General features: G+C 44.9%; 3 protein-coding genes across 21 annotated transcripts in view; 2 read left to right on the top strand and 1 right to left on the bottom strand.

Annotated features, from left to right (window-relative positions):
* The first annotated feature begins 262 nt into the window (after window positions 1–262).
* On the top strand, window positions 263–6,503 carry NR2C2AP (nuclear receptor 2C2 associated protein). Of its 4 annotated transcripts, none has more exons than XM_007489187.3 (6): window positions 263–374; window positions 1,377–1,455; window positions 1,545–1,635; window positions 2,177–2,282; window positions 2,381–2,448; window positions 2,730–6,503. In XM_007489187.3, exons 2-6 carry the CDS (start codon window positions 1,412–1,414, stop codon window positions 2,844–2,846), a joined length of 426 nt encoding a protein of 141 aa, XP_007489249.1. In that variant the 5' UTR covers window positions 263–374; window positions 1,377–1,411; the 3' UTR covers window positions 2,847–6,503. The 4 variants fall into 4 exon arrangements, with proteins under 4 accessions (XP_007489249.1, XP_007489248.1, XP_007489247.1 ...); XM_007489186.3 differs by lacking the exon at window positions 263–374 and adding an exon at window positions 670–851; XM_007489185.3 differs by lacking the exon at window positions 263–374 and adding an exon at window positions 684–971.
* Window positions 3,739–13,337, bottom strand: RFXANK (regulatory factor X associated ankyrin containing protein). 13 transcript variants are annotated; one of them, XM_056822374.1, is made up of 9 exons: window positions 13,159–13,337; window positions 12,308–12,523; window positions 11,639–11,722; window positions 11,153–11,218; window positions 10,191–10,291; window positions 8,758–8,883; window positions 6,949–7,015; window positions 5,815–5,895; window positions 3,739–4,289 (listed from the first exon to the last, which is right to left on the bottom strand). In XM_056822374.1, the coding sequence occupies exons 2-9, from the start codon at window positions 12,513–12,515 to the stop codon at window positions 4,222–4,224; spliced, it is 801 nt and encodes a 266-aa protein (XP_056678352.1). In that variant the 5' UTR covers window positions 12,516–12,523; window positions 13,159–13,337; the 3' UTR covers window positions 3,739–4,221. The 13 variants fall into 13 exon arrangements, with proteins under 13 accessions (XP_056678352.1, XP_056678354.1, XP_007489253.1 ...); XM_056822376.1 differs by having other exon boundaries at window positions 11,639–11,719; window positions 12,308–12,526; XM_007489191.3 differs by having other exon boundaries at window positions 12,308–12,526.
* Window positions 13,338–13,393: 56 nt separating this feature from the next.
* The window catches only part of BORCS8 (BLOC-1 related complex subunit 8), a 48,912-nt gene continuing 38,306 nt past the window's right edge, over window positions 13,394–23,999 (top strand). The window contains exons 1-4 of one of the 4 annotated variants that reach the window (XM_056822382.1): window positions 13,394–13,549; window positions 13,655–13,928; window positions 15,828–15,940; window positions 23,681–23,745. In XM_056822382.1, coding sequence (XP_056678360.1) covers window positions 13,892–13,928; window positions 15,828–15,940; window positions 23,681–23,745 — 215 coding nt within the window. In that variant the 5' untranslated portion in view covers window positions 13,394–13,549; window positions 13,655–13,891. Of the gene's footprint in view, window positions 13,929–15,827; window positions 15,941–23,680; window positions 23,746–23,999 lie in introns of all 4 variants that reach the window. The other 3 variants (XM_007489184.3, XM_056822380.1, XM_056822381.1) reach the window with 3 other exon arrangements.

The following is a 23,999-nucleotide window of genomic DNA, read 5'->3' on the forward strand; positions in this document are numbered from 1 at the left end:
CAGCAGAATGGGTCAGTCACCTAGCATTTATAGACTTACTACTTGGCAGGCACTCTGCTAAGCATTGGGGTTGCAAAGCAAATGGCAAAAACCAGTTCCTGCTCCCAAGGAGATCTCAGTCTCACGGAGAAGACAACATGCAGGCAACTAAGTTCGGGGATAAACCGAAGATAATTTCGGAGCGAAGGCGCTAGAATGACAGAAAGGCTTTTTTTTTTTAAGGGTGCGATTTTTAGGTGACTTGAAGGAAACCAGGAGGGGGAGGAGGAGAGCATTCTAGGCTTGGGGAGAAAGCGTCGGGAAACGGAGATGGAGCATCGCGTGAGAGGAACAGCCAGGAGCCCAGGGCACGGAGCTGGGTGCAGCGTCTGATGGTAGGAAAGGTAGAAGAGGCGGGGCCCGGTGGTGAATAGCTTTAAAAACCAAGCGGAAGGTTGTGGTCCTGGAGGAAACAGGGGACCACTGGAATTGGGGTGATTCTTGCTAACCCTAGGGTTCGAAGTCATTGGTCCCACAGGCCTCCGGGAAAGGACCCTCTGCAAGGGTCACAGGGAGTGAGAGTGTGGAGGAACTGGACCAGATAAGACCCGACGGGACGGGGCGGGGTCGCTCCAGCGGCCCGGGCCCTTTAAGGTCTGGGGAGGGGCGAGGCTCACTTGTCCCCGCCCAGTCCCCGGCCTGCACCAGGAAGTACTTCCTGCCTCACTGTTCCCGCGCTCCACATCCCCCTCCCTATCCTTTTCTTGCTCCCGGGTACCTGCCCCGCTGGCCTGCGCCTGCGCCCCTCCTGCCCCGGAGGTGGCCTGGATGGGATCCCCACGTGCGTTCGCTGGCTCGTGCCGGGACTCCAGGTCAGCCAGGTGGTGGGGAGGAAAGGGGCGCCTACCATCTCCACGTGACCGAGCTCCGGCGCTCCCTCCTTCTAGTCCTTTTAAAAGTTAAACTCCGCGCCCGGCGCCGCCTCTGTCCAGGTCAGCGGAGACTGGAAGGGAGAAGAGCCCTCCCGGGCAGCGGGGAAACAGCGGGCAGTGCCTAGATCCCCGGGAGGGAGGAGCCCTAGCTCTGTGGGCAAGCTATTCCCCTGTTCTGGGCCTCAGTTTCCTCTGTTAAATGCAGGGGTTGAAGAGAGACTTTTCTCACGCCAATTTCTGTGACGGTGCCTTATAAGGTCTGGTTCCTCAGGTCCTCTCTTTAGAGGGTGGGTGGGTAGGAGGGAAGAGAACATTTAGCAAGGACCTAATACGGCCCAGGCACTACCCCAATCGCTATTAGCCCCATTTTACAGTTTGAGGAAACCGAGACAGACGCTATGACTTGCACAAGCTCACGAAGCGGAGCCTAATGACTGAATCTGCTGTTTTTGCCCTTTCCTGCAGGTGATAACAGGTGAGCAGCAGAGGTCTCCTCAGCTATGGCCACCCCCATGCCTTTGGTTTGCAGCCAGACTGTGAGCAGGTGAGCAGGGCCCCAGGCCAGAGCAGGGTTTCAGGGTCTGGAGCTGACTGATAACCCCCATGGCCTCCCACCCCCTGGTGTCTCCACAGGGTGAGCTCTGTGCTCAATCGGGATGTGAAGCAGTTTGGAAAGAAGCACCTGTTTGATGAGCAGGAGGAGACTTGCTGGAACTCTGACCAGGTGACACAGGGGTGGGGCCCTCAGAAATCGGACCTCTATACCAGAAGGCTTAGACTATCAACTTGTTTTTACTGCTGGATTTAACCCCAGGACCTGGGGGTCAAATCCCAGCTCTGCCAGTTTTTTAGCTATATGTCCTTGGGCAAGTCACCATCTCTCAGGCCTTCCATTTCTTACCTATAAAATGTGGAAGTTGGACTTTCGAGGCCTCTTCCAGCTCCAACCCACCCTCTCCCTGCTAACACAAGAACCTAATTTTCTCTCTACACACTGAGCAGCCTCTCCTGGCTTTTTTTTTTTTTACTTTTTACTGGCAAACTGAAGGTCATCCAGGGGCCTTTCCATGCATGGGACCATCTGACACCTTGTGCCCCACAGCTCTAAAGAACAGCTCTGCTCAGGAACCAGTGTAGTTTGTATCTCCACATTACAGTGTGGAGGCTTGGGCTCTCCCCATCCCCAGTGCACCTTGTGATAGGGTTCCTGGGGTGCTGGTCATTCCTTGGGTCTAATCCCATTCTCTTTGGCTATCTGATCTCAGGGCTCCTCCCAGTGGGTGATGCTGGAATTCCCCCAATCTGTTCGAGTGTCTCAGGTACAGATCCAATTCCAGGGTGGGTTTGCAAGCCGCCAGGGCCGATTGGAAGGTAACAAAGGGTTGAAGGGAAAGGGAGGTGTTCTGGCCTTGACCTCCATGGGTAGAGCCCTAGAATTGAGCCTTTTCCTTTTCCTTTCTTCCTAACAGGTGGCAGGAAGAGTGAGTCCCTAGAGAAGATTGGGGATTTTTACCCTCAAGACAACAACTCCCTCCAGATATCCTCTGTGCTCTGTGGAAGGGGGAGGAGTGGTTCATGGGTTTGAGGTTGGGGGGATGGGTATGCCAGGCTCTGGGACATGGAGGTGTCACAGGAAGCCCTGGTGGGAGTCGGGGAGAAAAAAATTGTCTATCCATATGTGAGGAAGCCCCCTGGCTTCTCTGTTCCTGCCAAGAGGTTTTCTTCTCCCTGCTATGAATGTTGAACATGTTGAAGCTGGTCCAGTGTGAGGGTGGGGACACCTAGATCTGTCCTGTTTCCCTTGACCACTCTAGTTACACCTTCCCAGTGGCAGACGTCACACTGGACAAGCTGAAGGTAACTTTTGAAAACAGCACTGACTTTTTTGGCCGAATCATCATCTACCACCTTCGAGTTCTTGGGGAGAAGCTGTGAACAGTTTCTTCATCAGTCCAGTCTGTTTCCAAGATCAGGCAGGACCTCCCAGGAGAGTCCACTGGAAGGACAGAGTAGAAGCTGGGCTTGGCTTTGGGCCTATCAAACAATCATCTTTCCCAGGGGCCTCATCTTTGGGAGTTTGGGTGGCCAGGAAGTAGGACAAGAGTTCTGGCTTGAGTGAGCCAGCTTGGTCACCACCCATCTTTTCCCTCCAAGGACCTGGGAAGAGAATCCCAGAAAGGTGCCTCAGAGGTTTAATCCTCACTGGAAGCTAGGCTTAATTAGAAAACAACTTCTACACTAGCAACATTGTAAAGACAGCTTTGAAGGACTTCAGAATTTTGATCAATATACTATCTGGGATCCCAGAAATTTGAAGGTAAAACATGCTACTGGCCTGATAGGTGAAATGCAAGGGGCAAAATGAGTTGTTTTTTTTTTCAGCCTGGACATTGTGGGAATGTGTTTTGCCTACTATGCACATTTATTATTTACATTTATTTTCCCTCTAAGGGGTTGGGGAGAAAATAAATGCTTGCTAATTTAAAAAGAGAAAAAAACTAAATCAGGATCACTTAACCTTTGTTTAAATAGCCCTACCTGTTCCATCGTCAGATGGCTCTGATTGTTATAAAGTTCTTCCATATATAGTGGAAATCTGCCCTCCTTCTAACTGCCACCCCCAATTCTGTCTCCTGGAACAAAAGAAAGGAAGCCTAATCCCTTCCCAGGAAGGCCCCATAAGCTTTGAGAATGGCAGCCATTTCACCTCTTTTCTAGGTTAAAATTGTGCAATTTCTTTTCAGCCAGTTTTTCCCAAGATAGGGTTTCAAATTTCCTCACCTGGTTGCTTTAAGGATGGGGAGGAACACGCTTATGTTGGCCCTGGTTGTTGGAGTAGCAGCTGGTTTTATTGATTACCGTTCCCATTTCATGGGCTCAGGGGGAGGCAGGGAGGGACTACCTGTAGGGCTGCTACTAGGGTAGCAGAGGAGCTAGCTTGTCTGGGTGGAGTGGGGTGGGAGCCATGCTTCCAGCCAGGGCAAGTCATTAGCCAGTAGCACAGTCCCTCCCCCGGTCCTGGGAAGGAGAGAAGCTGCCTTGTTTCCATTTGGGGTTTGCCCCTTGTATCCCACTGGACAACATGACCATTGGGCACTTGAGTTCTTGGATGTGGTCTCCTCCAAAGCTCTGTAGGTGGCTAGGGAAAGGTATATAGCCTTCAGCCATAGGAAGAGGGAGACCTCCTCTTGGAATTGTTCTCCCTGGCATAGGTATTAAAGAACTGGCTTTTTAGTGGACTGGCCTTCCTGAGCACCAGATGGAAGGCAAAGGACCAAAGTACAATGTCCTAGGCAGGAGTTGGTGCCTTTCACTCTGTCTCTGGAAGCAGCTTGTTCTGAAAAAGCTTAAGGATATGGTTCTCCATCACCTGTTGGACTGAAGCCCAGAAAAAGGGAGTGAGAGATAACTCAGAACCTGGAGCCCCCTCTGCCAGCCCTACCAACACAAAGAGATGATTCTGGGGAACACCAGGGGCCAGGGGCTTGGAACTGACTTAATCCCAACTCTGACACAAGTCAGCAAGACCCTACTACTCTTGAGGCCAAGTTTCCTTATTTATAAAATGAGGATGATAAAGAAGCCTCACAGCTTGGTACTGATCTCCCCAGAAGCAGGAACACAGCTCCCCATGAACACATGTTTTTCTGGGTGTTAGAGCTTGATCTCTGATCTCTTGGTGAAGTTGATACAGATAGGGAGACGAGGTCAGTCACTTCGAGGAGGGGCTGGGCCTAAATGGAACCTCAGTACTGGCTAGAGCCCCTGAGGGGGGGGGTACCCCTGACAAGAACTTTTAGATTTTAAGGCTGGGAAAGTGCTCTCTTTAAGGCAACCCTATGGGGTTGGGTTAGTTGCATGTAATAGGATACCCATTTTACACAACTGAGGAAAAGGGTGAGGCTAGGAATTGGGGTTAGATTCAAAACTGGAGGGACGGCTTGATTTGGGGCCACAGAACTGGTGTTAGAGGTGGGGCCGGAACCCATTTCTCTTGATTCTGAAACCACTGTCCTCTCCCCTACAGCATCTTATCAACAAGACTCCTGAGAAGCAGGGTCTTGGGGCTTCAGTGCTGGGCTTGGAGTCACAGATTTAAAGTTAGCTTTCATTTTATAGATAAGAAAACCGGCAGAGAGCCAGAGACTTGAGTAGGGTCACATAGCTAGTTCTTGTCTGAGGCAGAATTCAAACCCAAGTCATTCTGCCTAAACCATTACACTATACATTGCCTGTTACCAGCTCTGTGATTGGAAACTAAGTCTCTGTGAGTCTGTTTCCTCAACATGAAATGGGGATGATACTAGCAATACCTGCCTCCCAGGCTGGTTGGAAGACCTAAAGTTACTACTGTTCCCCCCAGGCCCTAAGGGACAGTGTAGTAGGCCAGATCAAAGAGTATTCCCCACCACAAACTATTTTGTATATATTTTGTATTTATTTGTATATGTATTGTCTTCACCCAGTAGAACGTGAGCTCCTTGAGGATAGGGACTTTTGTCTTTGTCCTTGTATCCCCAGCTCCCAAACACAAGGCTTGGCACATAGTAGGTGCTGAATAAATAAATGCTTGCTGAATTGAACTGGATTTGTTGGGGAGGGGTGAATTCCAAATATCACTGACTGCCTTTTTTTTTTAAGCCCTTATCTTCTGTCTTAGAATTAATACTTTGTATTAGTTCCAAGACAGAAGAGTGGTAAGGGCTAGGCAGTGGGGCTTAAAGGGTCTTGCCCTGGGTCACCCAGCTAGGAAGTGTCTGAGGCCAGATGTGAACCCAGGACCTCTGATCTCTAGGCCTCAATTTCAATCCACTGAGCCACCCAGCTGCCCCCCACTGACTGCCTTTGGGGGGGGAGGAGGCAAGGAGAATGGCTGCCCCTTTACACACTGAAACGTACATACCCTTCTTGTGTCCCAAGGCCACAGCCAGGTCCATTGGGGTGTAGCCTGAATCCGCTTCTGTTGTTAGGTCAGCTCCTCTGGCTGAAAACCAAAGCAGAAAAGGGGGAGTGAGTAGAGGAAAGGCTCAGCTCCCATTGGAGGTTGGGAGGCAAGCATACCCTCCTCCCAACTTGACTTCCCAGCCTCATTAGAAGGCAGGGACCACCTCACTTTCATCATTCTATTCCTGGTGCACAGCTCAGTGTCTTGACACATTACAGGTACTTAATAAATGCTTTTGTGGATCAACATGGGCCTGCTCTGGGATTCTGAAATCAACCTGATTCCTCCGTAGAGATGAGCCTCAAAATGAGTGGAGTTACTTAGATCTCAACAAAGTGAGAAATTCAGCTAAGTGATTTTGACTAGTCAAACTCGGAAGGGCGGTGGGGGGAAAGAACGTGTGAATTTGTACACAAAGATCCCTGCAGGTTGCATATTAACTTAGTGTTAAAATGTAATGTCTATGTTTTATTGAATAGTATTCCACATTATAGGAGGAGGTGTGCAGTGTACCCACAAGGTGGAAATCCACAAAAAATTTTATTGGCTTTTGTTTTCTTTTTGCAAACTTTCACTTTTTAAAAAATTGTGCATATCTGTGGTATGAAAAGATAAAATATATTGCTATTATACATATATTTTATGCATTTCTGAGTTTCTAAACTTTTTTCGGTATTGTGGCCTTTTGTGTATCATCTCTAGCTTCCTTAAAACTTCTCCAAAATTCCCATTTAATTTTTCATGCTAACTCTCAATACATTGAAACTGCACAGGGGAAAGCTGCAATGTGGAAAGATACCTATACTTTTAGTTATTTTGTTAAATATTTCCCAATTGCATTTTAATCTGGTTTGAGCCACATTTGGGAATGTTGTGGGCTGCATATCTGATGCCTCTGTTATTGGCTTAGCAAACTCATTGCCTATGAAGGCTGTCCATTAAATAATGGAGAACTGACAGGAAGTCTCCTAGGCCAGTAAGAGGAGAGAAGGGGGTGGGAGTTGCAATGTGAACTAGCAGAGGCTCCCCTCTTCCTCCCACCTGTGTAACACCGGGCTACAACCACAAGTCCCACTTCTTGACCCCACCTACCCAGCAGAGCTTCCACACACTTCACATGGTTCCCCCTCACAGCGTAGAGCAGCGGTGTCCCACCATTCTGGAGGAGGAGAGGAAAGGGTGAGAACAGCTTATCATTTGGGAAAGGCCTCTCTTGCTGGACAATATGAACCCCTAGGGCAGGGACCCTGCCTTTGGATATCTGCAGGGACCCTAAAGGTTTGCTGTTGATACAGCTTCCCAAATATATAGTAGTGAACTCCCAGAGCCTCCCAGCTTCCTGGAAACCTCATCCTATATATGTAAGAAAGCTCTAGAAAGTTGGTGCTAAGGCCAGGGGCTTTTAGCCTTTTCTGGGTCATGGGCCATGTTGGCAGCTTGCTGAGGCCTATGAACTCCTCAAAATAATACTTTTAAATGCTGAAATATCCCAGGTTGAGAAGCTGATTTAGTCCAACCTCTTACTTTATAGGTAGAGAAAGTGAGAAGGGCAGTGATTACCCAAGATCCCAACAAATCAGTGGCAGAGGCAGAATTTAAATACAGCTCTTCCCCTTCAACTTAGTGGCTTTTCCATAACACCACAGAGTCCATCCTCCGGCCAAAGGAGCCTCATTATCTCCTCCCAACCCCAATAATACAAGTCAAGTCCATTTATCACTGCTCTACCTCCACTGGGAAAGGATATGGGACAGTGGGAAGAGCACTGGCCTTGGAAGTTCAGAGAATCCTGCCTGACACATTAGCTCTGACTGACTAAATTCCAGGCTCTGAGTTTCAGGCCTCTTATTGGTACAAAGGGAATAATAACCCCTAGAACAACTACTATGAAGGGCTGTAGAGAGGCTCTGAGAGTCCAGTAAAGCCCTGGGCAAAACTTAGCACCAAGGATACACTGGTGGGAGATTACTGAAAATCAATCTCCAAAGCCTCCTGGACCTGCCAGGCCTCTCTCTGCCTGACTACTTAGCACCACAGGATTGAGAACTGGAGGGGATCTGAGAGATTATCTATAAAATGAGAGTGTCAGAATGGACAAAGAGAATGAGGTTAAGAAAGTGGCTCAAGTTAACCTAGAAGGTAGGATTTGAACTTAGCTCCCCTCAATTCAGAACCACTATGCCCTGCCTTCTCTGGAGTCTTGGCAGCAGCCCAACCCACAGCCCATTCCAGGTGATGGAATATTGAGAAGGTTCCTCTGCTTACTACAGCAAGCACAAGTGGATATAGGAGGAAGCTGCACTGTGTGATTTTTAGAATTTCTCCATTTTGCTTAGTCTAGTACCCAGGAATGTACACCCCCACACTACACTGGCATGTGCTAGCAAGTGACAAATCAGAAACAACTGACTGTCCCCTGGGCTGTCCTAAGCCAAGCTTGAGCCACCATTGGCACAAATGAGATGCAGGAAGTGATATAGAGAACTGCCTTTGGAGTTCTTGGGACTTCCTGTGGAGAGGCTGGGTGCTAGTTCAATCCTGGAACTCTAACCTGGAGGAGCTCCCTCAGACAGCTTCCTTGAGACAGTCACATGGTGAGTGATAAGACTGACTCCCTTTTCCCTTGGCTCTCAGGGGAGGGCCCCTTGGCCAAGGCCTTAAACTCCTGCCTGGCTCAGTGTGAGCCAGAGCAGTTTAAATGAACTCTTTTCCCTCTCTCTCTCTCTCTTTAGTTTCTTCCTCCTATTGTAATTAAATCACCATAAAATTCCATTCTGACTTGAGTGCTTCATTTGGGATTTAAGAAATTAAATCCCTGGTGACCAATAATTTTTATATTCAGTCTCAACCCTAAATTTACCATTACAACTGGGAGCTCCTGATGGGGCCAAACAGCCTTACCCAGTCATAGCTGTTGATGTCCACATTCCGCTCCAGAAGCATGACCACGATATCTGTGTAGCCACCAGTGCTGGCTAGTGAGAGGGCACTCTCTCGTTCCTTGGCCAGGACATGAGGATTAGCACCCTGTGGGGCAAGAAGGTGGGTGAGCCCTTGATAGGGAAGGAGGGGGGGAGCCAAGAGTCACAGAGACAAGGATGGAGAACTCTGATTCTGCTTCATGTTGATCTGAGTCCATTTTTTCAAAACCATTTTGGTAAAGACATTGGTCTATTCTATTCTGCCCCCTCTGAAGGCAAGGTAAGGCACTTGCTATTGCGGGGCCTCCATTTCCCAGTCTAGGATAGGCTGCAGAGTTAGATTCTAAGGTTTCCTTTAGCTCTGCCACTGTTCTCTAAAGTTCAGATTCCTCAATTTGGCACTCAAGGCCTTTCCCAAATGTTGATTCATTCTTGCTTTGGCACTCTCCCCATCTGTCTCCCTGTCACTTCTATCTATTGCTCTCTGCTTTGACCTTGCTCATCCTTCTCCATGACATCCCTTCAGCTATTTAGAGACAGCAATTATGTCTCTCCTAAGAAGTCTCTTCTGCAAGATTAACATCCTCCACATGACCTCAAGTCCTCTATTTTCCTCTGGAGGATGCTCCAATTTCCACATGACATAATATTTAAAAAGCACTAGATGGGGGCAGCTAGGTAGCTTAGCTAGGCCCAGACAGGAGATCCTGAGTTCAAATCTGACCTCAGATACTTCCTAGCTGTGTGACCCTGGGCAAGTCACTTAATCCCCATTGTCTAGCCATTACTGTTCTTCTGCATTAGAACCAATACACAGTAGTGATTTTAAGACAGAAGATAAGAGTTAAAAAAAAAAAGCTTAGTATTGGGGGTTGAATGACTACAAATGATCGGATGAATTGAATAAAATATTTCAGGGCAGGCAATAGTGGACATCACCTCTCTCCTTCAAGACATGAGACATTTACTGCATATATGTGCATGGTCTAAGATTACATTAGCTTTCTGTTTGCCAAGTCACAAATTTGATTTATATCAAACTTGTCACTAGGGAAGAGCATCCCCACAACTTGGCTGTTCAGATGATCTGAGTTTAAATCCTGCCTCAGATACTTAGTAGCTGTGTGCCCCGGAGAAGACAAATTAATCTCTCAGCCTCAGTTTTCTCATCTATAAAGTGGGGATAATAACATCTACCTTATAACTTTATTATAAAAATTCAATGAGTTAATATACTTTTTGCAAATCTTAAAGCACTACACGAATACTAGCTATTATTAGACTGTTTCCCAGCTGCATCTCCCCATTCTATGCTTGAGCAACTAATTTTCCTTAACTGAGTAGGGGAATGTGAGATAAAAAGAAAAAAATCCCCAAGATCTTGCCACCCAGCAGACTCCCTCACCCTCTTACCCACTCTAGCAGGAAACGAACAGTCTCGATCTCTCCAAAAGCAGATGCCCAGATGAGTGGGGTGAAGCCTCGATCATCAGGTTTGTTCACCAAGTTGTCACCTAGTAGGATAGGAAGAGCTGGCTGTGCCCACCACCAAGCTGGCCCTTAGGTTAGGAGGGGCAGAGCCTCCCCCAGTTCTCCTGGGTGCAAGTGTGTGTGTGTGTGTGTGTGTGTGTGTGTGTGTGTGTGTGTGTGTGTGTGTGTGTTGTGTCCAAGGGCTTAAGTCTTGCTGTGAAAAGGGGTCACTGTACAGAGGTCACAAAGTTGCTCCAGGGCCCCTCTAGTCAGTGGTGACAGACTGGACTCTGAGCTTTGGCTTCAACCATGAGGATGGATTGAACTGAAACTTCTCTTCATAGCCGAAAGAATGGATGGAATGAGGAAGCCACCTGAGGGCCTGGGTGAGGCAGAGAACAAGTGGATGGAAATTGGAAGACCTAGATCCTGGTCCTGGGCCTCCCCCTTACTCACCATGGGATCTCTGAGCATCTGGAAAATGAAGGGGGCAAGACAAGGACTGCTTGAGAAATGTTTGGGTTGTAAGGATCCTTCTAGCTCAGCACTCCAAATTCTCTAACTTGGGGCAGGAGATAGCAGTCATGGCCTTGAAACAGAACAAAGTTACCTGAGCTGTATCAAACTTAGGTGGGCTGGGCCTGAGCCCTCTCAGTCCCTCTTCTGCCCCAACAGCTGTTCTACCCTGCTCCCCGCTCCATCTATGACCTTCCCCATTTGGGCCTCTGATAAAGTAGGCTGGAGTTGGGTTCGAGCTAGTTGACCAAGCAGAGTGTTAAAGTGAACTGACTGAGGAGCCCAGGTCCTGGGTTTAGGGACCTTATGAATGTATGTAGCTCAAGCTTGAGCTCTGGGGGCATGGGGAGTGGACTGAAAGGGTCAGATAGGAGACAAGAGTCACATACCTTTTAGAAGGTATTCTTTCAGCTGGGTCAGTTCTCCCTGAGCAGCAAGCTGGTGGATGGACAGAGCTATTGTTTACACAGGGGAGAGGGAAAAAGGCACTGATTATAGGGAGATTCCAAGTGCTGAAATGGGAGGGAAGTGTCTACATCATGTTAGGGGTGGTTGGGGGGTAACTTCTGAAACTTCTAAGACAAAAAAACAGGAAAGTCCCTGAGGCTAAAAGTCAAGAGAATAGATTTTGGATTTGCCATGTGACTCACTCTTTGTCCCCTTCTATCACTGAGCCTCAGTTTCCTAATCTTTTCATTCCAGAGGTTGGATTAGATGCTCTCAAAGGTCCACCCCCTCCAGTTTTGATATTCTATGTTCTACATTCTAAGGATGAAAATTCTAGGAATGAGTTTGACTCTTTCCAGAAGGGCTTCCCCTCCAGACTTCTACCCTCTCCCCAAGTCCAATCTTTGGTCTGCAGGAGGTATACTCACAGTCCAGGGTGGCAGGCAGGGCTGAAATCTCATTCCCTCTCTGCCGGTTGGTCAGGGTGGTAGAATGCTTCAAGGAACTGCCTGCTGGGTTAGGAAAGGAGAAGTCAGGAGAAAACTGTGAGCTTTCTTTAGCCTGGGAGAAGAAGAAATAATTTAGACTTCTAAAATCCAACTGGACTGGCAGTCAGAAGGCCTGGGTTTGGATCCCAGCTCTGTGTCCATCTGTCAGTCAACAAACATTTATTATATGCCTGGCATGGGATCCAAAAGAAGGAAAACTACTGCCTGTTCTCAAGGAATGTCTACTCAAATGGGGGAGACAATATGTAAATAAATACTAAGTACATATGAGGAGGAAAGGGAAGGGCACAAATGATCTGTGCCAGGCACTGTGCTAAACACTTTACAAATATCTCATTTGAGAGAATACACTGGATGTATACAGAATAGATAAAGGCAATATGAAAGAGGAAGGCTGGGAAAGATATTCAGCAGAAGGCAAGATGAAGCTCTTGACTTTGGTCAAGTCAAAATAACTCCTCTGAATCTCACTGTGGTTTCTTAATCTATAAAATGGGGCCCAATAACAGATAGAGTACCTATCTCCTACAGAGACTGTAATCTGATGCTTTCCCCCCATCCCAGAGCTCTCCCCCAGAAAGGCCTTACTATGAGGTGCAGTGAGGACCCCATCTAGGTCGGGACTCCCGGAGTCTGGAGTACACGGATACGGGTGAAATAAAACTGTATCCGAACCATCGGAGCTGTCCTGGCCAGGGTCTTCGGGCTGCGAGCCAAAAGCTGGGAGGATGGGGGGCTCCTGGAGTTGGCCAGGGCCTTGGGAAGTTAGGTTGGCCACGGCCCCTTCTGGCTCCATGGAGGGCACTTCTGGGGAGGTTGGATGAAATAAAGGAATTAGGGAATTAGGGAGCCTTTATCTCTACCCTGCCCCCCAAGCCTCCAGCTTTCTTTTCTCTCACTCTGCCAGAGAGGAGGCTCCCAGTTCCTAGGGCCCGTTCCTTTAAGAAACTTTAATCCTGGATCGCTGAGTGACCTTGAGCAAGTCACTTTCCCTCTCTGGACCTCAGTTTCCTACATCTGCAAAATGTCACCCAACTCATAAGAAATATGAAGTCAAGCAAACCCTAAGGGCCTGGCTGGAAGAAATGACAGGGCCTGCATTTTGCTATGGGGGTTCGGGGGTGGAGGAGAGCCACCTCCTCGGAGCCCCAGTCTTTCCCCTCCGCGCTGGACACCGCTCGCACCCCAGCCGCCGCCCACGTCAGAGCGCGCCGCGCCCGGGGGCTTAGTGCGCTGGACTCTTTCCACGAGGCTGGCGGGGGGGGCTGATCAGCTTCCCCCCTCCTCCGGATCCTCTGCCCGGGAGCCGTGATCCTCTTCTCCCCCACCCAGAGGTCCAGATTTCCAGGGCCCGAAACGAAAGTTAACTTTACCAAACTGCAGCGCTCCGCCCCCTCGCCCCCTTCCCCTAACCCGGCGGGGGGCCTCCCATAATGCACCTGAGCACGGCGGGGGCGGAGGGGGCGCCCCTCCCCGGCCTGGGAGCAGCTGCGCAGAGCTCAATGAAGGGGAGAGGCGCGCTGGCCCTTTAAGGGCTCAGCGTCGACCCCCCCAGGAGATTAAGGGGAGGAGGAGGAGGTTCGGGCGGAGCCAGGATTCTGGTTTAGGCCGGAGAGCTTCCAGTGCGCCCGCGCACCGTCCGAGCCCCTCCCGCTGGGACCAATCAGCTAAGGACTGGGCGGGATCTCTGGGCCTGTGCGATTTAAAGGGACGGTGTCTCATTTCCATGTCACTATCTCTAGGGGTTTGTTTTCTTGCTGTAAATCTCGCGGGGATCTGGGAAGGTCCGTGGGCGTGGGGGGAACTGGGAAACGGTTCACGAGGTCCGAGGTGAGTCCCTCTTCCCTCTCTGCACACGCTTTCTCAGATGATCCCTTCGAGAAGTGTCGGTCCCACCTAAGGCCAGGAACGAAATCTCTCCTGCCTTTCCCCCAGTTGCGGGTAGAAGCCACGCTCCTGGACTGGTCCTTTCCACTGCCCGGGGCTGAGACCGGGGAGGGGCGAGGAGGAGAGAGTGGAGGGGAGCCAGATCGGAAGCGGAACCGGAGTGGCGAGAGGTCGAGTTTCTGCCGGGACCGGTCGAGGCGCAGCACCTTCACCCTGGCCCCCCCAACTTCCCGTCGCCACCAACCGCCACCAACGGCCGCAAACCGCCGGCTCCGCGGAGGCGCCATGGAAGAGGCGGAGATGCAGCTCAAGGGGAAGAAAGGTGGCGGCGGGGCGGGTACTGGGGGCCGGGAGGGAGGAGGTGAAAAGTCGGAACAGGCTGGAGACGCTGCTGTGTGACCGTGGGCAAGTGTCTCTTCCTCTCTGGGTCTGGGGGTGCCCCTTTGAACAATCTCGGGACCTCAGCATGCAGACTTCAGGGAATCTGTGAACTTGGATGGGGGAAAAATGATCCTTATTTTCGCTGACCTTTGGAATCCTGATGCGTTTTATATTATGCATTTTAAAAATGTCTCTCGGGGAAAGGACCTTCTTCCCCAGGCCTGCATCCAAAGGGGTGCGGACATAAGCAGGGTGAAGAACCCCTGTATCCCTGGACTCTGATGACCCTTCTGAAGCTCCAGATCCAGGCCTCAGTGTTCTGGAGGACAGTTGTAGTTGTCTTCCAAAATATGGATCCCCCCCCCCCCCCCCCCCCCCCCCCCGTCTTATAAGTACTAAATGGGACCTTAGAAGTCATCCAACTCAGTGCTTTCATTTTACTGATAGGGATTGGAGACCCAGAGAGAGGAAGGAGATTGATTGACCTAAAATGTGTCAGAGCAATGGTGGAATCTGTCTCATAAACTAACTGCTCCTCTCTACTCACTTTCAGTTCTTGTTCCTTTCACTCCTCTAACCACTCCCCCTTTCAAACGACTTTGGACCAGATAGATGTTATTTCCAGCATAAAATCTATGATTTTGTGATTGTTAGATAAGATATTTCCAACTCCCATGCCTCCCAAACCTGGTTTTTCTCTCCAGACATTCCCCCTACTAAAAAGGGGGAATGGGGGGAGGTGGTGTTTATCTGTAATAGGAGTGGAATAAACATTGTTTCTACTATGTGTCAGTCATTGCAAATATTATCTGGCTTGATCTTTATAACAACTTTAATATATATATATATATATATTTTTTTTTAAACCCTTACCTTCCCTCTTGGAATCAGTACTGTGTATTGGTTCCAAGGCAGAAGAGTGGGACGGGCAATGGGGGTTAAGTGACTTGTCCAGGGTCACACAGCTGGGAAGTGTTTGAGGCCAGATTTGAACCTAGGACCTCCTGTGTCTAGGCCTGGCTCTCAATCCACTGAACGACCCAGCTGCCCCCTACAACAACTTTTTGAGGTAGGTACTATTATGATTCCCATAATAAGTAAGTCTGAATTTGAGTTGTTTTCTAACTCCAAACCTAGTCTACTATTCACTTCACTACTTAGCTGCCTCATTTCTCTCTTCTAAGACATTTATTTAAATTCTTCCCAATTATCTCCCAAAGTCTTTTTTATCTTTTGACATCAACCCCTACTCCCTAACATGATTGTACCTACTTGGTCTCTCCACAGATATTTTCCTGCCCGTTATAATTTTTCCATCAAAACCCTAAGGGGTTCAGAGGCCTAAGGTTTATAAAGATGGGAATGATACTACTTAATAAGAGCGAGAAAGTACCTAAGTTGTGAGCTTGTCAAATGAATTTGTCTTCCCAAGGGAAAGTTGCTCTTTTCTGACTTCCTGAAATTCTTTTTTGTTTGTTTTGGGTTTTTTAGGCTTCTGTAATATAACATAGCCAGAACTATTATGTTCAGGACTGGGTTGAGCTAGTCTGGCCAATTGTAATAAAATACTTGAGTAACTAAGACTAGATCAATTTGAACAAAATAAATATAGTTAATATCATTGAGGGAAAGTTCAGATATTTTTCCCTATTGAGGCTTGCATAAGCTACTATAGCCCTTACCCTTTAGAATTCCAATAACTTAGCCACTGGAGCTAGTTTTGGTGTGTGATTGATATGTATGGGGAAGTATAAGAGTTGGAGGGGAGGTAATTTTCATTATTTTTGGATTTTCCATGTAGATGGCATCTTAACCATGGTTACTGGTTTCTTGGATTCAGTTACAGATAAATTTACGGAGAGCGTTTATGTCCTGGCCAATGAGCCATCTGTGGCACTGTATCGCTTACAAGAACATGTGAGGCGCTCTCTGCCGGACTTAGCCCAGCATAAGGTAAGTTTAGAGCCAAAGGTTGGTATAGTCTTTTTCTAAAGGGAAATTTTCTTTTGAGCTTGAGAGTCCTTTTTGTCAGTCTGGGATCAGTGGAATGAACCAAACATCTAAGTATATGCATTGTGTACACCCATTGCCCCATCTCTTCAAAGATGACTTTGAAAAGGACCCTATTTTTCTGAGTTTCTGTGCTGTGTGGTCTAGAGGAAAGAGTGACACATTTGGAGAGGTAGACCTGAGGTTCAATGTCTAAAACTTTAGCTTCCTAGCTCTGTGGCCATGGGCAAGTCAGCTCACTTCTTACTCTGAAACTAGGGTAACCCTTGTACAAATGCTTGAGAAACCTTTAAAGTCCTTATGTTAATGTTAGTCACTGTTAACAATTGACATTGCTTGCTTATGAGAATGATGCAAACCTGGATAAGAACCTAACTTTATGATTTTTATGAAGTTAACACTTGAGTACTGGGGAGCTTTTCTCTGAAAATAACATGCTCCATTTTGTAGGATATTTAAATACAGAATAGTTACAAAGCATGGTATGAAAATTCTGAGAGAAAATCATTTAAGACTGGAAAGGAAGACTTCATGGATGAGATAGCATTTGAGCTGGGCCTTGAAGAATGAATGGCATTTCAGCTGAGATGAGGAAGGAAGAATTCAAGACTTTGGCAATATTGGGAGAAGCAGCAGCAAAATAATATGGTTCACTTTTTTTTTTAACCCTGATTTTCTGCCCTGGTAGCAACTATAGAACCGAAGGGCAAGGGCTAGGCAAACATGGTAAAGTGACTTGCCCAGAGTCACATATCTAGGAAGTGTCTTGAGTCAAGATTTGAACTCATGTCCTCCTGACTCCAGGACTGACTCTATCCAATGTGCTATCAGTTGCCCCTGTGCTTTACTTCTTAGAGGACAGAATGGAGAGGGAAATATGAGAGAAGACTAGAAAGTTAGATTTGCATTAGCTTCTGGTGGATCTTAAATGTTGAGAAGGAAAGTCCCATAGGCACAAGAGAGAGCTACTGCAGAAAAGTATATATATATGTAATATATACTATAATATTATTATTATATTATAAGTAGGGGACTAACATGGTCAGGACTGCATATTAGGGTTGATTACTGGACATTGGAGTAAAGGATTGACTAAAAGAGGGTTGATTAAGAGGCTTATCAGCCATGTTAGTTTAGGAACCTGGAGGCAGGAAGATTTTGAACAATCTCATTTGCATACTGTCTCTCCAATCAGACCATGAGCTCATTGAGAGCAGGATCTGGTTTTTACCTTTCTTTGTGTGCTTAGCACAGGACTGGTACATGTTCTATTGCCTGGCAATAGCTTTAATGAAAATAAGTAGAAGATCTAGCTCCAAGTTGCTATTAATATAAAATAAATCTACCTGATATTCCAGATGTGAACATCTGGCTGTCCTCACAAATCAGAGTTTTATAGTAAATCCATGAGACTGATGTGATTGAAATTTTCATGCATCGGTCCCTTGGGCCAGAGCTGCAGCTGCTGAGATATCTGACACACAAAACATAAATCTAGAAGAAAACAGTATTCTTGGAAAGTGTAAATGTTTTTGAAGTTTGTGAGCTGGATTAGATTCATGGGATTTTATCTAATACAAGTTCAGTTAAATTTTCCCTTTGTTCTTTTCTATTTGAGAATTTCTATATTCCATTTTCAAACATGATTTTTTTCCCCTTTCTCATTGCCCCCAAATCTTGGAGGTGCTTTGTTTTTTTTTAATCCTCTATCAAGGGTCTCATTCTTATACACAAACATTAGTCTTATATTATTAAAGAATGTTTGGTGCTTGAAGCAACCTTCAGGTATAGAATGCCAGCACTGAGAGATGATATAAGTAGCACCTTCAAGTTTACAAAATGCTTTGTGTACATTCTCATTTAATCCTCTTGACAACTTTGTGTAGATACCTTAGGTGACTATTCACTACTTTATAGATGGGAGGAACTGAGGTCTAGAGTTACTTACCTAAGGTCACCAGTTAGTGTCAGAGTTGGAATCTTTTCTGTGCTGAAGCAAGACCCATATTTTTACTGTCTCCTTCTCTTGAGAGCAGGGATTCTTCTCAGGTTCATGTACTTTTCCCCAAAAAATTTTTGAAAATTTTATTTTGTTTAATTTGTGATGAATTTTAAAAACTTTCCATTCCAAATTATCTTCCTTCCCCTTCCCCCCATCCAATGAGAAGAAAATACAATGCTCATTATACATATGAAATCATACAAAATATATTTCAACATTAGCCATGTTGAGGGTGGAGAAACCAAGAAAAATAAAATGAAAAAATACACTTCTTTCTGCACTCTGAGGTAGATAGCATTTTTTATCAGGAGTCCTTTGGAATTGTCTCGAATTATTGTATTGATCAGAGTAACTCAGTTTTTCACAATTGATCATTGTTAAAATATTGCTGTTATTGTGTATAATGTTCCATTTCTGTTCACATCAGTTTGTATCAGCTCATATAAATTTTCCAAGTTTTTCTGAAATATTGATTTTGTCTATAACCTCATCTACTTTATTCATTTAAGAACATTAATATGAGGAATCCTTAGGTTTCACCAGACCACATGATACATACATGGGTACATGATACGAAAAAGGTTAGGGCCTTTGCTCTAGAGAAAATCTTTTTCCCCTTATTTATTTTACAAAATTTTAACTGGTAAAGTCCTTTTTTTTCTTTTCTTTTTTTTTAATCCTTACCTTCTGTTTTAGAATTGATACTAAGTATTGGCTCTAAGGCAGAAAAAGGGTAAGGGCTATGCAATTGATGTTGTGCCACCTGGGGTCATACAGCTAGGAAATGTCTGAGGCTAAATTTGAACCCACGACCTCCTGTCTTCAGACCTGGTTCTTAACTGTCTACTGAACCTCCTAGTTGCTCCATAAAGGCCTTTTAAATATTTTCATATGAATATTTCTGAGTCCTAAAATGACTGTTTCAGGTGGTTAGGTGATTTGTTTGCATGAAAAAAAGCAGCCTCTGTATAATTGAATAGGCATTTTAAATAGAGACCCTGCTAACCAGAATACCCTTAATCTAAGGGGTCTCTATACAACAACTGCCTTTTCCTCCTTTCAGCTTATCATCCTTGGTTTGTGATTGATGCTTCTATCAAGGTGCAGAGAGCTTTAGGATAGTTCGAAGGGAATCCCCGGCATGATTGGAGATGGCAAGTAAAGTCACCAGTAACATGAATTTTGGAACCTGTGGAAACTGAAAATACAAATGGCCCTAGTGATTAAAATTAGGAGAAAAATTATGTATAGAAGTTTAAATGTAGTAGGAAAGAAGGGCCAGACAGTCTTCCATCTCTAGGTACCACTGAGTGCAACCTCAGAAGGTCCCTTCTTAGTTTGGTGTGAGGAATAGAAACTCACCCTGTGTGATAGGTGAGAGAACACAGGCCTGAGCCTTTCACCTATATAAAAGAAGCCATGTGGTAACTATGGGCGCAAGATAGTATTTGCAGTAAGAGGGCCCTGGAAAAATTCTGCTTCTGCCTCCATTATTCATTTTCCTCCTCTCTAAAATATTTTGTTAAACTTCTTGACCTCTAAGATCCAACTCACATCTCTGATCCCATATGTAAAGAATGGGGATAGAAGAGAGGAAGGTAAACAGTGAATAGGAACCAAGAATCATTAGTAGTAAATAGCAGTTCTAAAAACCTACTGTACTCTTGGGCTACTTTGAAGATTGTAGTGTTCAGAAAGAAGAGGGTATATGTGTCCTACTGTGCCTTGAATTGGACCAGCCATATCGGGAGGATTATGTACATTTATGAGTTACATTTAGGAAGGGTGTGGACAAGTGAGGGTAGGTCTGGTGGAGAGAGACCATGCCAGATGAGGATTTGTTGAAGCAACTGAGGCTGCATAGAAGAGACACTTGGTCGAGGTCTCTATATTACTTTGGCAGGATCCTGAGGATAGATTAGGGTGGGGAGGACAGGGAGTCAGCAAACCTTTTTTGTAAAAGGCCAAATAGTCAATATTTTATGCTTTGTGGGCCAAGAGGCAAAATCAGGGATATTTTATAGGGACTTAAAAAATAAGAGAGAAAACATTTTTTTAGTGATTAAACCACATGAATGAGTTCAGTTTTTTGTAATCCAGATCTACTAATGAAAAGAATGGAATATTTTTTTGTGAGTGGGGGTAAAGTGGAAGGGTGGAGTCAGGGGAATATACTTTTGGGGGGATCAGGGAAATAACCTTTCACTTAATTTGGGTTCAAAGTTAGTATTATATATTAACAAAATTGATTGCAAATGTTCATCAGTTAAAGCTGGTCGGTAATGAGATTTTACTTGTTTCATCTTTGAAAATGTCCTTTTATACATACAGTTACTGGCCAACTGATATCATTTCTTGGGCAGGTGATTTTAATTGAGCATATTTATCACTAGGAAGACATTTATAGAATTCTATTAGACCCATCTCTTGATGTTTGTCTTTTAGCAGGTCATTATATTGCAGATTGATCACTTTCAATTGAAGGTTAGGTGGAAGCTCCTCAATTGTAGTTTAAATGAATTTTGAAATGTGGGAATTCTTTTCCCGTTTGCATTGAGGTCTGAAAAATGCTTCTGAAACCATTGTTTGACCTCAGGAAATACATTCACTGCTAATTTGTGTAGGAATGGAGATTTCTCTTGTTTTAAAAATGTTGACAGCACAGGAAATGGATAAAGCGACTTTATGTGACTCATTATTCCAACAATGTTAGTTATCATAGAGTTGACTTCACTGATGTTTAAATTTTCATAGAAGCTTTGTTTTGCCTTGTAATTTTAGGTACAATTCATTAAGAAATATTATCAAGTCTGTAGGAAAAGCTAATTTCCAAAGCCTTCAGTTGTCGATGATAGTGGTTGAAGGAAGTTCTCATCAAAAAATTATAATTTTAGCCTGTTGTATGCCTATAGTATGTAAGTGCAGTGGTCAAGGCAGTGCCAGTGACACACCTAGTCTCTGTCACAACTGTCAGTTCTATTGTTGTAGTGGGAAAGCTGTCAGAGACCAAACCCAAATGAGCCACTGGGTTGTATTCCAAGAAAATTGCATTTGTGGACATTGGAATTGGAATTTTATATAATTTTCGTGTAACAAATTATCTTTCTTTTTTAAAACCATTTTAAAATGTGGAGACCTTTCTCAGCTCTCTGTCCATACAAAAACAGGCTGGATTTGGCTCAGTACTTTGCAGATTTCTGGGCAAGGAGACTAGACTGTCAAAATAATATAGATGAGAGAGAGGTGAAGAGGACTTGAACTAAAATTTTAAATGTGTGAATGGAGAAAAGGGCTCAGAGAGAAGTTATGAAAATTGTAACTACAAGATTTGACAATTGATTGGATATTGGAAGGACGATGGTACATTTGACAGAAATTGGGAAGTTAAGAATATGGGTATGTTTTGGGGAAGAGATAATGAGTTCAGATTTGAATATGTTAAGTTTAAGATGTTAGGACATTCTGCTTAAAATATCTATTCGGCAATTGGTGATAATGGGAATGAAGGCCAGAAGAGGTATGGGTGTTTTCTCTCTCACACACACACAGGTACATGTGAATGATAGTAAAACAGTGGAGGGACAGGGGCTAAGAGAGAGAGAGGAAAGCGAATAAGAGAAAGCATGGAGAGAAGGAGAGAGAAGAACAGGGGGGGCAGGGTGGTGAGGGGGAGAAAGAAAGGAATGGAGATGGGGAGAAAGAGAGTATGTGTGTGTGAGTGAGTGAAGGTGTTAGCTGGTCATCATATAGTTGTAGAAACTAAGCACCAAAGAAGGGAAGTAGCTTCCTCAAGGTCAAGTTATTTTTTAATTTTCATTTTTGTTGACTCCTATTTGTGAACAAAGAATGATGTGAAGAAGTCAAAGCTCTCTACTTTCATCATATTGGTTTTAATTTGAAATTTTAATTTCAAAATCTCCAACTTCAATTTAGAAATTGTGATCAGTGTTATGTTCAGCGTATCATAAAGGTCAGGATAGGTTCTTAAACTGTGGGGGAGCTGCGAATACAAAATATGGAATAGAGAAAGAATAAAGAAGACCCAAAGACAGAATTAGGTTTAGGGAAAATCTCACTGGCCTTCGTCCTGAGGGGCTTTTGGTTAGCACTTTTATTGGCATATCAACGCTCGTTGATTTTCTGTTTGATATCATAGACATACAGAACAAACAGTGCAGTGGATTACATCAAAATAATCAGTCCTCTTATAACTTGGTTAATAACAAATTTTTATTGCAGTCAAAGTTCACATTTTTTATGTCTTTGAAAGGTTTGCTAAGGAAATAGAAAAGATGAAAGAAAGAAAGTTCTTGATTGAGAAGTTATCTGGAATACAGGAGGACATGCAAATCCTTCCACTACCTATCTCGATGAGAGCTTTTGAAAAGTAAATTCCAAAATAGATTGTAAGGATAATCAGAAATGCCAGAATGGTCACTGTTTGGAAATCTTAAATGTTCAGAAATCTTAAATGCCTTCCTCACAAACACATAGTATATACACACCAAAGATTGAATTTGAACCCAAATCTTTGCTGATTCCAAGTCTCATTCCAATAAAATTTAAGTGGAAATAATTATCATCGGTTTGGATGGGTGCCTTAAAAAGTAAGATGTTGGGGGTAGCTGAGTGGGTTGAGAGCCAGGCCTAGAGACGGGAGGTCCTAGGTTCAAATATGGCCTCAGACACCTCCTAGCTGTGTGACCCTGGGCAAGTCACTTAGCCCTCATTGCCTTGCCCTTACCACTCTTCTGCCTTGGAACCAATACATAGTATTGATTCTAAGGCAGAAGGTAAAGGTTTAAAAAAGTTTCTGAAGCAGCTAAGTACACAGTGGATAGTCACCTGGAATCAGGAAGACCTGGGTTTAAATGTGACCTCATACACTTCCTAGTTGCATGACTCTAGGCAAGTCACTTAACCCCATTTTCCTAGCCTTTGCCCTTCTATCTTAGATTTGTTACTAGGACAGAAAGTAAGTGCTTTTAAAAAAAAAGTAAGATGTTTTGTGTAAAGATGGTCCTTTCTAATTATGCATCTGAAAGCTTCAGGAAATAGAAAAAGATGTTGGTTACAAGAAAGTAAAGTGATAGGTTTTTGAACTTTCAAAACAGATGGCATTTGAAGTCCACTGGGAGACATCTTCGCTTTTATCTAAGCAAAAATAAGACCCTTGTTATGATAAACTTTAGCTTCCCAACTTCTCTCAGCAAATTTGTACCTCCTGGAGGTTTATAACTGATTTAGGGAAGATCAAAAGTGTTATAATAATCTAGTCACCAAAGTCATAGTATGTTGTCTCTAGTATTTGGCCAACCACAACAAAGTAATACAGCACTTCAGTATGTCCTCACCCCAGGGCAAAACAGACTTTATGTCATATCATAAACCAGTTATGGAATGATGATACTGGAAGGGGTCATAGAACAGAGATGGCTTGTTTCACACTTCATTATCATGGTCTAGTCACGTAGCAAGAGATTGACAGAACTGGGACTGGACCCTTGAACTTTAGGCTCTTGGGCCAATTCTCTTTCCACTATACCACGTTTTTATTCTATCCAAAATCTACATTCTGATCAACACCTTCTCTCCACATCCGTTGGGAAACTGGGGGCAGGAAGGGGGGAGGAAGAGGGGAAAAAAGCTTTCTTTGAATAATCTACAGCATTTCTTTTCAGTCTGACATGCAGAGCTGGGAGGAACAGAGTCAGGGAGCCATCTATACAGTGGAGTATGCTTGCAGGTAAACTCAAGAGTCTAGTTTTTACTTTTCTTTCTACATTTGTAAACAATTCAAAACTTGATCTTAGCATTGAGGAGAAAGGGGTAATTGTTTCCCTAGCCATCTGTGTCTAGCCCCAGAGTTTATCATCCAGGTCACTTTTTAGTGTACAACAATATGATGACTTATTCTGCTCAATGCCTATCTTCAGGGATTAGAGATGGATTCTGGCTTTCAATTCAATAAGCAGTGGGGCTGAATATAATTTTAACAAC

Source organism: Monodelphis domestica, chromosome 3, assembly GCF_027887165.1.
Source record: "Monodelphis domestica isolate mMonDom1 chromosome 3, mMonDom1.pri, whole genome shotgun sequence".
In the NCBI taxonomy this organism is placed as follows: domain Eukaryota; kingdom Metazoa; phylum Chordata; class Mammalia; order Didelphimorphia; family Didelphidae; genus Monodelphis; species Monodelphis domestica.

Coding starts and splice junctions, on each gene's coding strand:
- NR2C2AP (XM_007489187.3), top strand. CDS start 1,412: ATGGCCACCCCCATGCCTTTGGTTTGCAGCCAGACTGTGAGCAG. Junction 1,636..2,176: donor CTTGCTGGAACTCTGACCAG/GTGACACAGGGG, acceptor ATCTGATCTCAG/GGCTCCTCCCAGTGGGTGAT. Junction 2,283..2,380: donor CCGCCAGGGCCGATTGGAAG/GTAACAAAGGGT, acceptor TCTTCCTAACAG/GTGGCAGGAAGAGTGAGTCC.
- RFXANK (XM_056822374.1), bottom strand. CDS start 12,515: ATGGAGCCAGAAGGGGCCGTGGCCAACCTAACTTCCCAAGGCCCTGGC. Junction 11,723..12,307: donor GGTCCTCACTGCACCTCATA/GTAAGGCCTTTC, acceptor TTCCTAACCCAG/CAGGCAGTTCCTTGAAGCAT. Junction 11,219..11,638: donor CCTGCCTGCCACCCTGGACT/GTGAGTATACCT, acceptor TGTAAACAATAG/CTCTGTCCATCCACCAGCTT.